The sequence below is a fragment of the Equus asinus genome, chromosome X (assembly GCF_041296235.1).
Source record: "Equus asinus isolate D_3611 breed Donkey chromosome X, EquAss-T2T_v2, whole genome shotgun sequence".
Lineage (NCBI taxonomy): Eukaryota > Metazoa > Chordata > Mammalia > Perissodactyla > Equidae > Equus > Equus asinus.
In genome coordinates, this window is record NC_091820.1 from 66,816,230 (window position 1) to 66,835,114 (window position 18,885).

The 18,885-nt window shown below is 33.4% G+C and overlaps 1 protein-coding gene across 1 annotated transcript in view; it reads left to right on the forward strand.

Moving 5' to 3' along the window:
- Positions 1–16,570, forward strand: part of CYLC1 (cylicin 1) — a 168,834-nt gene extending 152,264 nt beyond the window's left edge. The window contains exons 3-7 of the mRNA XM_070501762.1: positions 4,493–4,544; positions 8,656–8,688; positions 10,215–10,333; positions 11,625–13,346; positions 16,565–16,570. Coding sequence (XP_070357863.1) covers positions 4,493–4,544; positions 8,656–8,688; positions 10,215–10,333; positions 11,625–13,346; positions 16,565–16,570 — 1,932 coding nt within the window. The remainder of the gene's footprint in view (positions 1–4,492; positions 4,545–8,655; positions 8,689–10,214; positions 10,334–11,624; positions 13,347–16,564) is intronic.
- Positions 16,571–18,885: the final 2,315 nt, after the last annotated feature.

The following is an 18,885-nucleotide window of genomic DNA, read 5'->3' on the forward strand; positions in this document are numbered from 1 at the left end:
CTTGACTTCTCTCTTTCTCTAGCGGCTAACATCCAGTGAGCAAATTCTATATGGATTACCTTCAAAATATGTCTAGAATTTAGTCATTTCTCATCACCAATTCTAAATCATCTTGATCTCTTATCTAGATTATTGTGAAATCTTCTTAATTTATTACCCTGTGTATTAGTATCCAATTGCCTTTGTGCAAATTACCATTAATTTAATAGATTAAAATGACAAATTCATTCTCTTATAGTTCTGGAGGACTAAAGTCCAAAATGAGTCATTTTGAGCTAAAATCAAGGTGTTGGTAGAGCTGAGTCCTTCTGGAGTCTTCAGGGTAGAATCCATTTGGTGCTCCCTCCAGTTTCTGGTGGTTAGCAGCTTTTCTTGACTTTGTGACTGCATCACTCCCACCTCTGCTCTGTTGTTATGCTGCTTTCTCTCTTTCTTTAGTCAAATCTCCCTTTCCCTCTTTAAAAGGCAATTGTGATTACACTTAGGACCCACCCAGATAATCCAGGCTAATCTCCCCAATTCAAGATTCTTAATCACAGCCACAAATTCTGTTTTGCCATATTAGGTGATATTCATAAATTCCAGGGATTGAGAAATGACATCTTTGGGGTTTATTATTCAGTTTACCACAGTCTTTTCTGGACCCCAAAGGTTTATGTCCTTCCCTCATGCAAAGTACATTCTCCTCAACCCAACATCCTCACAAGTGTAAGCCCATTCCAGCATTAACTCAAGTCCAAAATCTCATCTAACTATTATCAACAAAAGTTCAAGATCCCATAATCTAAATCAGGTGTAGGTGAGATGCCAAGTATGATCCATCCTGGGGCAAAATTTCTCTCCATCTATGGAGACCTGCAAAATTAGAAAACAAATTCTCTGCTCCCAAAATACAATGGTTAGACAAGATAGTGTAACAGTTATAGAAACTCCAATTCCAAAAGGGAGAAAATGGAAGGCAGAAAGGAGTAACGAACCCTAAGAAATTTCTAAATAAGACTTGACAAACTCCATTAGGTTTTAATGCCTAGGAATAATCCACTGTGGCTTGAGGCTCTACCCTCTGGACCTTCAGCTCTGCCTTCAGAGTTATCCTTCCTATTTCTTGAAGGGTAGCACATGTTTGCAACTAAGTAGTGTTGCCCACCTGTTTCCTGCCTATAAAATTTTAGCAGTTTAATGGCCTTCTTTCATTTTTCCTGTCTCTCTTCCTTTTCATCCAAGCTGGAAGTGTTTCTATTTGTATGTTCTCAAAATATTTGTGAGTCTCATGTACATCATGAGGATTCGTGCAATTAGACAAGAGGCTCCACTGTGTGTTTTTCCTGTATAATCTCATCTCTATTCCTGACGTTTGCTGAGCTGGCTAAGTAGATCCTTGAGTCACATGTTAAATGTCTTTGTTGTCCAGCCACACTTGGTTTTCTCTTCAGAGCATACTTTCCAGCCAGTGAACTTCTTAATTTTAGCATCTATTAAAATCTGGATAAGCTGACGTTTTCCCAAATTATCAAGTTCTGGTTCTTTTTTCTTAAGAATTCTTCCATCAATTTTATCACTTTCCTTTCACATTTTACTATAAGCAGCAAGAGAAAATCACATTGCATCTTCAATGCTTTGCATGAAAATATCCCTAGCTAAATATCCACGTTATAATTTCTACTTTCCATATAACCATAGAACTCAATTCACTTACACATTTACAACTATAGAAGGGATTCCATTTTCTCCAGTCTCCTAACCTGCTTTTCACTCCTCCTGAGCACTAACATTCCATGCCTTTAATATTTGTATTTCAATCAAAATGTTCTTTATGACTATTTAGGTATTCTCTAAGATGATATAGGCTTTCTCTACTGTGCTCCTCACTTCCTTCTGAGCCCTAATCATCAACACCTTTAACATCAATACTTCACCAACAGTCCTGTTTATGGCAATTTAGATATTCTAAAAGATGATATAGGCTTTTTCTATCATGCCCCTAACTTCCTCCAGAGTTCTTGTCAGCAGAGTATTTAACATCCATATTTCTACCAACAGTTTTTTCAAGGCAATCTAGGCTTTTTCTATCATACACTTCTAAATTCTTTCAGCCTTTGCTCACTGCCAAATACTAAAGTCATTTTCATATTTTTAGATATTTGTTACTGCAGCCTTACTGCTGGTGTGTTAATTTTCTATTTGCATTAATTAATTTGTACTAATTTTCTAGTATTGCTGTGGAAATATACCACAACCTCAGTGGATTAAACAACACAAATTTGTTTTCTTACAATTCTGGAGGCCTGAAGTCTGAAATCAATCTTACTAGGCTAAAATCAAGGCATCAGCAGGGCAGGTTTCTTCTGGAGGTTCTGGGGACAGAACCCATTTCCTTGCCTTTTTTTAGCTTCTAGTGACCACCTGAATTCTCTGGCTTGTGTTCCCTTTCCCTTTCTTCAAAATGCATCACTCCAATCCCTGCTTTCATCATCAGAATGCTTTCTCCTCTGACTCTCTTGTGTCCCTCTAATAACAACTCTGGTAATTACATTTAGTGCCCTCCTGGATAATCCAGAATAATTTCCTGATCTCAAAGTTCTTAACTTAATCACATGTACTATTCTTTTTCTCCATATAAGTTAACATTCACATGTTCCAGGGATTTGGATATGGGTATTTTGAGGGGTCATTTATCAGCCTTCCACAGTGCTCAATATTTATTAGTTGAATGAATAAATTAATCAAAACCACATCATAATTTTTAATTCAAATTTGAAGGATTGACTCATTCAATTACCAGGGAATACAATTTCGAGAAGAGTAATAAATGAAATAAAAATGCAGCAAAAAAAATAGGACAAAAAGGAAGTCATGTTTGTGAAAAGTAGATTTGAAGTAGAGGATACATAAAGTGGGAAGGAATAAAGAATTTTGACAGCAGGATTTTACCCAGAACAAATCAAGCAAATTAAAATTACTCAATTATATCAAACTATATATTTGAAAGTGAATTTTAAACAGTAAAACAGTGTGCCTTTTCCTCTATTCATTATTTTTTTACATTTCCATCATTGAAAAAAGAAAGAGTGATAGATAATTCATAATCATTGGATAACAGAAGCCCAATATGTCATTCTATTCCATTACAGTTATAGACTTTTGTGTTCTGTTTAAGAAGTATGTAGGGGCCCACCTGGTGGCACAGTGGTTAAGTTCGCATGTTCCACTTCTGTGGCCCGGGGTTCGCCAGTTCTGATCCCAGGTGCAGACAGGGCATCGCTTGGTAAGCCATGCTGTGGCAGGCGTCCCACATATAAAGTAGAGGAAGATGGGCACGGAGGTTAGCTCAGGACCACTCTTCCTCAGCAAAAATAGCAGGATTGGCTGCAGATGTTAGCTCAGGGCTAACCTTTCTCAAAAAAAAAAAAAAAAGAAAAGAAAGAAATATTTATCTACTCCACTATCATTAAGATATTCTCCTGTGCTACCTGCTGGAAGCTGTGCTGTTTTACCTTTCAGCTTTAGGTCTACACTACATCTAGTATTGATTTTGGTGCCTGATGTGAGACAAGGGTCAAGAATAATGTTTTGTCCCTTGAAGATACTCAAATTACTAGTACCATTTATTGAAAAATACCATCTTTCCCCAATGTATAACTACTTTGGGATAATTCATGTGACCATAACTATATAGGTGTCTTTTTGTGGTCCTTCTTCTTTTCTATTGGTTATTTGTCTTTGTGCCAATACTATGTTGTCTTAATTGCTGTAACTTTATAATAAGTTGTTATATTGATATTTGGTAATGCATATCCTTCACATTTATTGTTTTTCTTCCAAATTGTTGTGTATATGTTTGATTCTTTCATTTCTATATAAAATTTGGAATCAACTAGTCAGTTATCACAAGAAGCAAAAAAAAAAATTTATTGGGATTACACTGAATCAATATATCAATTAGGGAAGAATTGCTGTACTTATAATATTGAGTCTTCCAATCCCCGAACATGATATATACCTCCATTTATTTGTGTTTTCTTTAATTTATCTTAATATTTGCTTCTATTCTTCAGTGTAAAGGTATTATACGTTATATTTTTAGATTTATTCCAAAGTACTTGGTGTTTATGATATCATTTACATGGTATTATTAAAATATTTTCTAATTGTTTTGTTGGACATAGAATTATAATTAATTTTCACATTTAGTTTTTGTATCTAACAATTTTACTAAATTCATTTATTAATTCTAATTGTGTGCCTGTAGCTATTTTAGATTCTCTATGTAAGAAATAATGCCCTCTGTAAATAATAACAGTTTTATTTCTTCTTTTTCTATTTTTAGACTTTTTACTTATTTTTTTCTTGCCTTGTTGCACTGGCTAGGACCTCCAGTACAACGTTAAATTGAAGTTGTACTAGGGGACATGTTTTTATTGTTCCTGAGCTCAGACGGAATGTTTACAACACGTTACCATTGAATATTACATTTTTTTCTAGTTTTCTTTAGATTCTTTTTATCAGACTAAAGAAGTTCCCTTCTATTCCTCATTTGCTGAAAAGTTTTACCATAAATGAGTGTGAGATTTTATCAAAGGCTTTCTTTATATTGAGATGATCATATTACTTTCCCTCTTTTATTCTAATATGTTAATGTGGTGAATTTCAAATCTTAAATCAACCTGAAATAAGCCTCATTTGGTTATAGTAATGCTTTCTATGTATTGAATTTGATAAAATGTTTAAGGATTTTGGCATCTATGTTTCTGAGAGATATAGGCCTGTAATTTTATTTTCTGTTAATGACTTTGTTAAATTTTGTTATTGAGGTTATGCTCTTCTCATGGAACAAATTGATATGTTCCCTCTTTTTATGTTCTTTGGAAGAATTTGTGAATAATTGTTATTTTTTCTTCCTTAGGTGTTTGGGGGAATTGATCAATGAAGACATCCAGACCTGGAATTCTCTATGTCGGTAAGTTTTAAATTATGAAGTCAAAGTTTTTAGTATATATACGACAATCCAAATTTTTATTTTTCACCTTTTTAAGTTTTCATGTGTTCTTTTTCAAAGAATTTGCCTATTTCATCTAGACTTTCAAATATTTTGGCATAAATCTTTTGTTTTCTCTTTCATTACTTTCTGTTATTTTTATTATTTTTTTCCTCCTACATGCATTGGCTTCAACTTGATGTTCTATTTCTGACATCTTGAGATGGATACTTAAATCCTTGATTTTCAGCCTGTCTTCTTTTCTAATATATGAATTTAAAGCTATGAATTTCTAAATAGGTCTTTACATCCCACAAATATTTAAATATCATTTTCTTTATGATACTGAAAATATTGTTTAAGACATTTTCTAATTTTATTGTGACTTCTTCTTTAACCCATAGATTGTATTCTTAATTTCCCAACGTTTAGGTAATTTTTAGTTTAATTTTTGTCATTGGTTTCTAGATTTATTTAACTGTGGTCAGCAAACACATGCCATATAATCTTAGTACTTTGACACATGTTGAGACTTGCTTTATGGCCCAGTCTGTGGTCACTTTTGTTAAATGTTCCATGTGAACTTGAAAAAAATGTGTATTGTGCAGTCGTCTGGTGTAGTGTATTTGTATTAAATCAAGTTTGTTAATCATGTTATTCAAATTTTCTATATTTCTACTGATATAGTTTTGTCTTCTTGGTCTCTTAGTTACTAAAATAAGTATGCTAAAGTCTCCAACTATAATTGTGAATTTGCATATTATTACTTTTAGTTTTATAAAAGTTTGCTTTATGTATTTTAGAGCTATGTCAGTGGGTACATACAAACTTAGAATTGCTACATTTTTCTGTTGGATTAACCCTTTTACCATTATAAAGTGTCCCTATTTATCTTTATCTTAAAGTTAACTTTCTTTGACAATAGTATAGCTCCATGAGCTTACTATCCATTTGTGTGTACACAGTATTTCTTCTCCATTTTCTTTTTGTTTTTAACCTTTATGTGTCCTTATATTTTAGGTGTATGTCTTATAACCTACTGTGCCATCTTTGTCTTTTAAATGGTGTATTTAATCCATGAAATTTTTTGTAGTAAGAACACTTAATATGAGAGCTATCCTCTTGACAAATTTTTAAGTATACCACACAGGATTGTTAACTATGGGCACATTATCATACAGGAGATCTCTATAACTTATTCATCTTAATCCAGTTGCTTTTTATGTAATTATTTTTGGATTTAAATATGACAACTCATTTTTTATTTAGTATTTGTCCCATATTTTTGTTCCTTATTTCTTCTTTCTTGCTTTCTATGTATTAATCAAACATTTTTATTACACTTCTCCCTCTATTATCTGATTAGTAATACATTCTGTCATTATTCTTTTGTAGTTATCTTAGAGATTACAACATAATTTTTTGATTTCTTAGAGTTTAATACAAATTAGTATTTTTACATCTCCCTAAACAATGCAAGTACCTTACAACACTTTAACTCCACTTATTACACCCACTTTCATCCACTGTTACTACTATAAATTTTATCTTTCATAAAATTTTAATTTTATTTTGAACTTAACATATTAGTATATTATTATTTGTAAATACTTAACATTTGTGTTCTATGTCCACATATTTGCTCTTTTTGCTGCTCTTTATTTCATCTCGTATTAACAGTGCCTCATCTTGGGTCATTTCTTTCTACCTGAAGAAATCCCATTTGTATTTATTTTAGTGCTTTTTGCAGCAGTGAAATTCTCACAGTTTCTGTTTGTGTAAAAATGTCTTTCTGTTCATTTTTGAAGAATACTTAAGCTGTGCTAAAAATCTCCAATTGGCAGGGTTTTTTCTTTCAAAACTTTAAAAATATCATTCCATTGTCTTCTAGCTTCTGTCCCTCATTTTTCCCTTGACATATATAGGTTAGGATCACCTATGTACCAAAGGAATATACACATAATCATTTAAAAAAAAATAATAAGCTTTGAAATAAAGAAAACTACTCAGAAGTTTAACTTATTTGAACTTCCAATAATTTGAGACTGAGGCCACATCTATATAAAACAGGTATCTTATGATATTTCACTAAATTGTTCCTTTTCTCACTGTTCCTTGGTTGCCTTTTCTAGTGTTCTCCAAAGTGAAGTGCATGTGCAAGACAATCCATTGGAGTGTGGAAATAAGACAATATAACTTCAATTTATATATTTTGCTTCATCTTTTGAAATTTTCTGCTTAATGTATGATTTATGAGGCTTAAGTAGAATATGAATTATACACGCACATATTCAGTTGTGCTCAAAAGAAAATTTGGAGCATAATATTTTAAACTGTAAGAAGGAAGTCAAAATCAATACAGGTGTAAAGTCTTTTTCCCAGAATATGAAAGGAGTGATCCAGCATGTCACACTTTCAAACTGCTAAATTTCCAGGATCCCAGGCCTTAATATCTTCTAGCTACTCTATTGAATGAATCTGGTTTGATCAATTGCTTTTTGGAAAGGCAAAAGTACAAGTTTTAACTATTTCAAGAAATCTATGAAGTTTTGTTTTTCAAGACCATTCAGAGCAGTGGTTCTTAACCAGAACTGAGTATCCAAACTACCTGGGAGGAATTTTAAATATAGATTTTATTAAGCTACACCCGGAGATTATGCTTCATGGGTCCAGGAGCAGTACTCAGCCACATTTATATTTTTTAAATTTCCAAGTAAATTCTGATGTTTACTTCCAGTTGAGAACCTCTAGACTAGATATTTTTCTTACTCAGTGTCTCCAAAATCTTTTCTAAGTAAATCAGTGGTTATTTAATGATGAATATGGGCCAGACTTTGTGCTGGATACTAGAGATTCACTTACGAAATAAAAATAGACTTGACTGAAATATAAATACATTTGACCATTTTGATTTATTTTATTTTTACTTATGAACTTGATGGTTTAAGCAAGTCAAAAGGAAAGCTCTAGGGTATTTGTGTATATAAGTACAATCTCAGAATTATCCATGGTCACAGCTCATTGTCCTTGGGAAATAATAAAGAAGTAATATTTTTTAAATAAATTATGCTATGTATATCCTCAGTAGATAATATGATTATTATCAAATCAAATTGGCACTTTCAAAATGAAAAATATCATGGACCAATTTTCTCTTTGTATAGCAACAATTTAAAATCTAGATAAACATTCATACGTGTCCCTCTCACACATGACTAGTGGTTTGATTTAATATAAGTTCTGATAATATTAAAAACTTGTGGGGTTTTTTCAGAACTTATTTGGTGAACTTAGAAAATATGTGGGTTTACTACTGGTTTAGACTTTTTCACAAGAGGATTGGGGCATTGGTTCAATTTACTGTTCTATATAATTAAATGAGATATTTTATATACTTTAAAATTTGTCAAGTTATTGTTTTTATTTCAGCTTTTGGTCCACAGTTTATTTTCATTCAAGTTACTGATGAAAATACACATTTGTTCATCTATGATTTGCTTTAGACGAGGGTAGCTGTGATGTGAATTACAGGTAGACATTCTTAGATAATGGAGCTCAGAGAATGCATAAGATTTCTCAAAGTGTTACTGTAGAAGTGTTATTAATAATAATAATTATTATTATTTTATTAGCCATTGTACAAGTTTATTTAAAGCATTTTTCTTTTAACAGACAAGAAGTAAACATGAGAACATATGATAATTTCATACCAAGTAAGAATTTAGTCTTTGGAATTCAATATTATTTAGATTATATTTGAAAATAATTTTAAGGACAAATGACTAGCATCTTCCATTCAATGTGATGAAGCATAAAGTGCCTTGAATTTTTATTAAAATTTACAAGAAGCATGTATGTATGTGTATGTTGGTATGTGTGTGTTTAAAATAATTCTGGCTTTAACGTGGGTTTGTAGTAGATATTTTAAAAGGAAATATTTAGTTTGTTCTTTCTCATTACAAAAATCAACCTTAATTGCATAAGGTTCCCTTGTGTTTAAAATTCGTAATTACAAAGCCAAAGTAGAGACAAAAAATATAGCCAGAGAGATGAAAGTAGGCAGTCCATCTGTTGAACAGCTACAACTTTAGGAAAGTTCTCCTTAATACATTGAGCTGAAATCTGCCTGCACTGCTACAACTTTTACCCATTGCTTCTAGTTCTTCCCTCAGGAAACATATAAAAGACGACTCTAACATTGTGATTAAGAGCGTGGACTCTGGAGCCAAACAGTGTTTCAATCTTAACTCTTCTACTTACTTTATGATTTGGGGCGAGTAATTTAATCTTTCTCAGTGCTTCATTTTTCTACATCTGTACAATGAAGACAATTATAAATTATATTATCTAATTCAAAGGGTTGTCATGAGGATTAAATGAGTTGATATGTACAAAGTGCTTGAAACACAGTCTGAAATATAGCAAGCACTATAACAGTTGTAGCTATTCTATTATTACTATTTCTACCACTCTTCCATATAATAGCTCTTTAAATATTTAAATATAGTGATCACATCTCTCATTAATCTCTTCATCTACAGAACTATCCTGAGTTAGCTTACCAGTTTGTCTTTTAACATAGCTTCCAAATAGCTTGATCTCCTCGTCACTCTATTCCTCAAGTGTGTATATGCCCTTCTTTAAATAGGGTTCCCAGAACTGAATGCAGTATTTTGTGGCCCTAATTCTGTGGCCCTAAATTCTGTGGGTTAGGATGTCACCGAGATCAGAGGAGGGCTAAGATAAACACTTAGATTTAATCAATCAAGATTTTTACTGACTACTTTATGCTCAGCATTGTGTTAGCTATTATGGATAGAAGAAGTCATATTATCTGCAGTCTAACCAAAATGAAATAAAGAAAAGAAACCAAGATGGAGGAGATGATGGAGATGTTTTAAAGGAAACAGTGAATCTTTCTCTATTTTCTATTCCTACTGTGTGACTGTATTAATTTAACCATTATGATTTAAGTAACTCTCTCTCTGAAAATTGGTTTAATCTAGAAAATAAAATTACCAATGTCATTTTAAACATAATTTAGCACTATATGGGGAAATCAGCTTTAACTTTTCCTAATTTATATGCAAATAAACTATAAAGTCCAGGGAGAAAAGCTACCTTGTGAGTTATAACTTAGTTTAATTCAAACAATATATTTCTTACTCAAGAATATTTCAGTCCTGATGAAAATTTTGCTATTAACTGAAAATTGTTTATTGTCCTCTCTCACATTTAGTCAATGAATCAAGCAGGCAATTATGGAATCAAGAATACTTCACTTTGACATTTCCCAAACCACCCCAGCCAGGTAGAAAAAAAATATCAAGACCTTCAAAATTACAAGTCACAGTTCCTGTAAGTATTTAAAAGGTAATTTTTAAACTAAATCTATGACAATCCAACAATATGTAAATATAAATTAGATGTATATAATCCAAATTTTACTACCTGTTGGAAGCAGATATTTTAAAATTTATAATCCCCTGTACAACGGATTGCCCCCACCTGTTTCAGATTAAACTTATTTTTATACATGATTCTCCATTTCAAAGACATTATATAGCTAATAGGCTAGGCACGCTGGAGAACCTAATGCTGCAACTGGTGGACTCTCTCAAGAAATGTTTACCAGCTACAAAAACATCTAAAATTTTAATTTTAGATCAGGAGCTGATCTTAATGAGGTTTCAGGGCTTCTCCATTTTCTTTAATCTGGAGCTCTGGACACTAGATAATGGGAGATTCAGGTTTTCTACTGCTTTTGTAAAGTGGAGTTATTCTATCAACTGGATAAAAGAAAAAACAGCCTACACAGGTCACCCATGGTGATATCAAAATATGTTTTGCAAGCACTTCCCAGAGCAGAGTTACAGTCAATACCTTTATTCAAGGGCCATTCATTACATCTGTAGTGATCCAAGTTTAATATTTCTCTTCATGTTCCTCCTTTAATTCCATATGACCATTTTATTGACTAATGATGTCCATACTGGATAGTTGAAGGAATTTAAGGAGTAAATGTAAAATTAGTCTATGTTACTACTATGACAATCAGATTTTACAAATATTTGGGTGAGAGTTAAAAAAAATTATACTACTGCTAGTGTGGATCAAACATTTGTTTCATTTTTATGTCCTTGTTTTTGGCAGTACTTCACAGCAGGGCTCTTAGGCTCTCAATTTGATCAGAGACCTTGAAAGCAGGAGTAAAAATCAGGCTAGGCCTGAAGCCTACAGTTATCATGAGAATTGTCATGACAAACTTCAAGGGCATCAGCTTATTTTTGAGATAATGTGGGGGTGAAGGGTGCACAAAAAGTTCCAAAAGATGTCTGCTATATAGGGCTCCACATGGAACACACTGTCGACTGTAAGAATAGTCCCTGAAGTGTCATGGATCATTGTGGGCCTGTTCCAATCCCAATATGAATCATTGAGGAAATCCTAAGGTTCCTCCTAAAGTCATTTTATTTCCAAAGTGGAGTTATCTCACATACACACACAAATACACAGAACGTTGAAAAAGAAAAACATTTTTCAATTTTAAATAGATGGTTAAAGAAAACCTAGACTATTTTCATGTTTCAATATAAAAAGATATAACTCACTCAGAAATGCTCATCGTTATTCTAACTAATATTTTCAGAGACATGACAAAAGAAAATTAGAGGAAGTTCAGAAGCCAGCTCATATATGGATAAGGCATTCTTTAGGAAAGATTTTCCAAAGACCATCTATTTACTCAACTTTCAGGAGACAGCCTCCATTCAGCCATCCTTATACTCCTAAAACCCATTCTGAAAAGGCAGAATATAAAAAGTACAAAGACGTCAAAAAAGGAATAACTTTGAAGAAAGGTTCCAAGAAAAATATAGGCCCACATGAAACAACTCTAGAATCCAAGAAAACAGCAAAAGAGAAACGTAAAAGAGGAAATAAAGTAGGTAAAACTCCAATAAAATCATCACATGAAAGTGAACTATATGAGAAGTCAAAGTCCAAATCAGAAACAAACTCAGACTCCAAAGATTCTGAGGCAGTCTCAATGACAGATCCAAAAAAAGATAAGAGAGATTCAAAGAATTCCAAGGAGACTGACGTTGAATCCGTACGTACAAAGAAGGATTCTAAGAGCACAAAGAACAATTCTGATGCCAAATCAGAGACTTGCTCAAAAGATAGTTCAAATGTAGATTTAATGATGCACTTAGAGGAATCTGGTGCTGAATCCATGGAATTTGATATGTGGTTAAAGAATTACTCACAGAATAATTCAAAGAAGCCTCCGAAGGACTCAAAGAAAGATGCAAAGAAGAGCTCTGATGCTGAATCTGCAGATTCAAAAGATGCAAAGAAAGATAAGAAAGGTGCAAAGAAAGACAAGAAGGATGCAAAGAAGGACACAGAGTCTACTGATGCAGAATCTGCAGAATCAAAGGATGCAAAGAAAGATTCAAAGACCAAGAAAGATGCAAAGAAAGCTGACAAGAAAAAGGATGACAAGAAGAAAGATGCAGAGTCTACTGATGCGGAATCTGTAGACTCAAAGGATGCAAAGAAAGATTCAAAGAAGGATAAGAAAGATTCAAAGAAAAAGGATGAAAAGAAGGATTCAGCGTCTACTGATGCTGGATCTGAGTCTGAATCAGAGTCAAAGAAGGGTAAGAAAGATGAAAAGAAGGATAAGAAAGGTTTAAAGAAAGATGACAAGAAAAAAGATGCAAAGAAGGATACAGCATCTACTGATGCTGATTCTGATTCTGAAACGGATCCAAAAAAGGATAAAAAAGATGAAAAGAAGGATAAGAAAGATTCAAAGAAAGATTCAAAGAAAGCTTCAAAGAAAGATGACAAAAAGAAGTCTGCAGTGAAGGCTGAAGAGTCTACCGAAACTGAATCTGATTGGGAGTCAAATAAGGGTAAAACTGATTCAAAGAAGGCTAAGAAAGATTCAAAGACAGATGCCAAACAGCAGGCTGCAAAGAAGGACATAGTGTCTACTGATGCTGAATTTGATGAGTCTTCCAAGAAAGACCCAAAGAAGCCCAAAACATCCAAAAGTTCAGATGCTGAATCTGAAGAGTCACTAGGTAAACCCTGGGCTAAAAAGAGAGGAGCTGATGAGTCAGATGCCACATCTACAGATTCAAAGAAGGAAGCACCGAAACTAAAGAGAGGTTTAAGACTTTCATCCAGAAAGACTACATTCAAAGAAAAAGGAAAAAAACCAAGGGTGGGTGGAATTCCTGTATTAAGAGAAAGACCACCACTACCTCCTTGTGAGCCTTTCCTACCATCACCTAAGGTCAAACGTCTCTGTCGGTGCAAGATGCCACCTCCCCCTCCAAAACCAAGATATGCTCCTTTGGTATGTTTACTTCTGTTTTACTTTTAGAGAAAATTGGGTTTAAAAATGAAAGATATTTTGAAGTTTTGAATTTATGTTTTCTCTAAGGAATAGTTCTCTTTTACTGGAATATTGACAAGTTTGGAACTTGCAGGCAAGAAATATGAAGAGTACTTCAAAATGACTCAAAAGAGTTGCAAAGCAAATGTCAAAAAGTTAAGAATAAATTTAGACTGGAGCAGAGAGAACTGGCTTATGATTTAAGAAAACATTTAAAATTATTTGTAAAGAGAGTCATATTACAAAAATGATTAACTGTTTTATATTTAAAGAACAAAAATGAAAATTAACTAAAACTTCTACAGGGCAGATTTAAGTGAGATATAATGACATTCCTAGAAAGTTACTGAATATAGTAAAATCTCAATCAAAAAACAGACATAGCAGGGCAGAAATATAACATCCCAGGATTCAGATATACAAAATCTATATTATTTAATACATATCAAAACTAAACTTTACTGTGAGCTGTCATTCTTAGTGATAATCAGGAAAAAAGTTAACTTACCAGAAGTAACGAGACTCTCTATGATCTTTGGTTGAGGTGTAATTCATTTGCATGGTTTCTGGGTATCAGCCTGTGTTTCCTCTACTTTCACACAGTGTTCATTGTTTATTCTCAGTGTGATAGGGCTGATGCCCTCTGTCCTGCTAAACTCAGAACATCTTTAGATATGTCTGGGTTCTGACCTTGAGCTTCTCATTTTAATTAATTTCCTCCCTGCCTTCCTCCTTTTCCTCCCTGTCCTATTCTTCTTCTTCTTCTCTCTCAAAGGGCTCCTATTTCCTCTTCTAGTCTGGTGAGGATCTCCAATTACCTTGTATTCCAAGTTTTTTCTATCCTTGGTTTATAGTAAAACTTCAGGTATAGACCTCCATTAGCTCTTCATTTATTTTCCTTTTTTCTTTGGAATTTAGAAATCCCTTTTCTCTCTCAAAAAAAGCCTGAATTTCAAGTCCATTCTTCTCCTAGTGGACTCAAAAAGTCAGCTTCTCAAAGCTGATTAAGGACTCCCTTGTGTGAGGGTTAGTCTTAGAGGTTGAGTCAATGGGTAACAACTAGGGCAACAAGATTTACAAGGAATGAAAATACATTGGTGGATAATTTCTAAGGTAAAAAAAAAAAGAACCCTCAAATAGCTGGATTCTTTTGCACAAGCAGTTTTTATGAAAAATAACTAAAATACAGGAAAACAAGTTGGGGCCAAGGATTAATTTTAATTGTAAAAAACAACTTTCAAGATATGTTCTGTGCTTGTATGCATTCACACCAAGTCCCTTTAATAAACTTCCATACGCATAACTACTATCCAGTCAGGCCCTTCCATCCCTACCACTTGACTAAAACTGCTCTTTTCAAGATTACCAAGTAGCTTCTTGTGGTCACATCCACTGGTATCTCCTATCTCTTCAGCTTATTTTACAATTCAACAGCATTTAAACTAGCTTCTTCCTCTTTCTAAAAACACTTACTTTACTTGGCTTCTATGACTCTATGCTCTCCTGTTTTTCTTCCTACTTACTGGTAACTTTTCACCACCTTTATTGCATTCTCCTCGTCCTCACATTTATTGTCAGAATGACCAAAGACTTGGTCCCGGACCTTCTCTATTTACAGTTCTCCCTTGGTGAGTTCACCCAATCCAGTGGCTTTAGAAATCATCTATTTATTGATCACTCCAAAATTAATATATCCAGCTCTGTTCTTTCCATTGAGTTCCCAATTCTTATATCTAACTAGCTACTTGAACTTTTCAGTGTAGGTTCTACTAGGCATCTCAAACTTAACATATCTCAACAATACTCTAAACCCATCCCAAAATTTATTCCTCTCCTGTCTTCTCTATCTTAGTAAGTAGCACCACCATCCACCCATTTGATCTTTTAAAACCTGCATATCATCTATGATTCCTCTTTTTTCCTCATTCCCCACATGTAATCAATCAGTAAGACTTGTCTACCTTACCTCCAAAATATATTCTGAATCAACCCACTTCTCTCCATCTCAATCACTACTACCTTATGGTCTCAATCACCTTCATCTTTCCTGGAATACTGTAAGAGTTCCTAACTAGTCTTTCTATCTATTTTCCCCTGCTTAAAACACTCTAGTCATTTTCCATTATATTCAAAATAAAACTCAAATTTCTTACCCTGACTTTTAATGCCTACATTATCTAGCCCTTATCTGTTTTCCACCCTCATCTTATATCACTTTTTTCCCTTTTTTATGATCTAGCTGAACTGCCATTCTTTTTGTTTCTCATATACAACAAGATTCTTTTCTTGCCAACACTTTGCATATGCTGCTCCATTTACTGGGAATGCTCTTCCCCAGATCATTGGATGACTAGTCTTTCTCATCATTTAGTTTTTCAGTTTAAATGTTCTTTCTTTAGAGAAACCTTTCTTGATTACTTTATGCAATGTTATCCTCTCCCGTAACAACTGTCTAGTCGCTCTCCTAACCCTGAATCCTACTTTATTTTTCTTTGCAGAATGTATCTAAAATTTTATACTTATTCATTTTTTAATTATTTTCACCATTAAAATTCAGACTCCATGCAGGCAGTGAGCCTTATCTGTTTTTAAATTCCTGTATCCACAATTCCTCAAGCAGCACCTAGCTACATTTGGTCGGTTAAGAATTTGGTCTCTCTAAAGAGCTGCAGATCATTTCAAACTAATAGACTTTCTGATATATGTTTTTTCCAAGCATTTCTACTCCAGCAATATCAGACTATAAAGAAAAAACAGCAAGGCATGTTGGAAAGTGGGGAAATCACAAAAGTTCACCTTACATTCTAAGTGGATGTCTGAAAAGGATACATATGTATCCTTCACATTTGTGTGGGGGAATTTATGAGCAGACTATGTTAATGCATCATAGATGTTTTTTAGCATGGGCTTGAAAAACCGTGTCCTTATCCCTTACTCCCCCACCAGAGTCCTATTGATTCTCACAAAAGCATACAAATAGGGCTAGGGCCATGTTTCAGGTTCTGCTCTATTTACATTCCTGGGTTAAAAGAATTCACGTCTGAAATTTGGTTTGTAAGCTTGACATGATTCTCAACCATGGATAAAGAATTCTTTATACTCCACTTATTGAGGTAGAAAACCAGAGTGTTAGAATGTTTTGTTTTCCATTCTAATTTTTTTTCTTTTCCTTTTTTTAGATATAATTGACATATGACATTATGTTAGTTTCAGATGTACAAATATTCAATATTTGTATATATTTAGAAATGATCACCACAATAAGTCTAGTTGACATCCATCACCATACATAGTTACAAAGTTATTTCTTGTGATGAAAAATTAAGATCTACTCTCTTAGAAACTTTCAGATATACAATACAGTATTACTAACTATTGTCACCTTGCTGTAGGTAACATCTCCGTGACTTATTTATTTTATAGCTGGAAGTTTGTACTTTTTAACCCCTTTCACCCATCTCACTCACTCACCACCCTTCCCACATCTGACAACCAACAATTTGTTCTCTATATCCATTAGCTCATTTTCATTGTTGTTGTTTTTTTCTGGTTTTATTTTATTTTCCATGAATAAGAGAGATAATACAGTATTTGGGTTTTTTCTGTCTGATTTATTTCACTTAGCATGAGATCCTCAAGTACCATCCATGTTGTTGCAAATGTCAAGATTTCTTTCTTTTTTATGGCTGAATAACATTCCTCTGTGTGTGTGTGTGTGTATGTGTGTGTGTGTATAATGTTTTCTTTATCCATTCATCCATCGATGGATACTTAGGTTGTTTCCATATCTTGGCTATTGTAAATAATGCTGCAATGAACATGGGGTACATATGTCTTTTTGAGTTACTATTTTCATTTTCTTTAGATAAGTATCCAGAAGTGGAATTGCTGGATCATATGGTAGTTCTATTTTTAATTTTTTGAGGAAATTTCATACTGTTTTTTCACAGGCTGCACCAAATTATATTTCCACCAACAGTGCACGAAGTTTCCCTTTTCTCCACATCTTCACCAACACTTGGTATTTCTTGTCTTTTTGATAATAGTTCTAAGAGGTGTGAGGTGATAACTCATTGTGGTTTTGATTTTCATTTCCCTGATGATTGGTGATGTTGAGCACCTTTTTATGTACCTATTGGCCAGCTGTATGTCTTCTTTGGAAAAATGTCTATTCAGATCCTCTGCCCATTTATTAATCAGATTTTTTTTTTTTTGCTATTGAGTTGTATGAGTTCTTTATATATTTTAGATATTAACTCCTTATCAGATATAAGAGATTTTGATTTGCAAATATTTTCTCCCATTCTGTATGCTTCCTTTCCATTTTGTTGATGGTTTCCTTTGCTGTGCAGAAGATTTTAAGCTTGATGTAGTCATGCTTGTTTATTTTTGCTTTTGTTGCCTTAGCTTTCGGTGTCATATCCAAAAAATCATCACCAAGACTAATGTCACGGAGTTTAGCACCTATGTTTTCTTCTAGGAGCTTTATGGTTTGAAGTCTTACATTCAAATCTTTGATCCATTTTGAGTTAATTTTCATGTATTGTGTAAGAAAGTGGTCCAGTTTCATTCTTTTGCATGTGATTGTCCAATTTTTTCAACACCATTTATTGAAGAGACTGTTTTTTTCTCATTGTATATTTTTGGCTCCTCTGCTGTGAATTAATTGACCATATATGCATGAGTTTATTTCTGAGTTCTCTATTCTGTTTCATCGATCTATGTGTCTGTTTTTCTGCCAGTACTGCACTGTTTTGATTACTGTAGCTTTGTAATATAGTTTGAAATCAAGGAGCATGATGCCTCCAGCTTTGCTCTTCTTTGTGGAGTTTGCTTTGGCTATTCAGGTTCTTTTATGCTTCCATTCAAATTTTAGAATTGTTGTTCTATTTTTGTGGAAAATGCCATTGGAATTTTTAAAGGATTGCATTGAATTTGTAGATTGCTTTGGGTAGTATGGAAATTTTAATAATACTAATTCTTTCAACCCATGACCACAGACTATCTTTCCATTTATTTGTGTCTTCTTCAATTTCTTTAGTCAGAGTCCTATAGTTTTCAGTGTGCAGGTCTTTCACCTCCATGGTCAAATGTATTCCTAGGTATTTTATTCCTTTTTATACAATTGTAAATGGAATCATTTTCTTAATTTCTCATTCAGATAATTCATTATTAGTGTATAGAAATGCAACAGATTTGTGTATATTGATTTTGTATCCTGCCACTTTACTGAATTTGTTTATTAGTTCCAACAGTTTTTTAGTGGAATCTAGGGTCTTCTATATATGATATCATGTCATCTCCAAATAGTGACAGTTTTACTTTTTCCTTTCTAATTTGGATGGCTTTTATTTATTAGTCTTGCCTAATTGTTCTGGCTAGGATTTCCAATATTATGTTGAATGGAAGTGGTGATAGTGGGCATTTTTGTCTTGTCTCTGATCTTAGAGGAAAAGTGTTCAGCTTTTCACCATTGAGTATGATGTTAGATGTGGGCTTG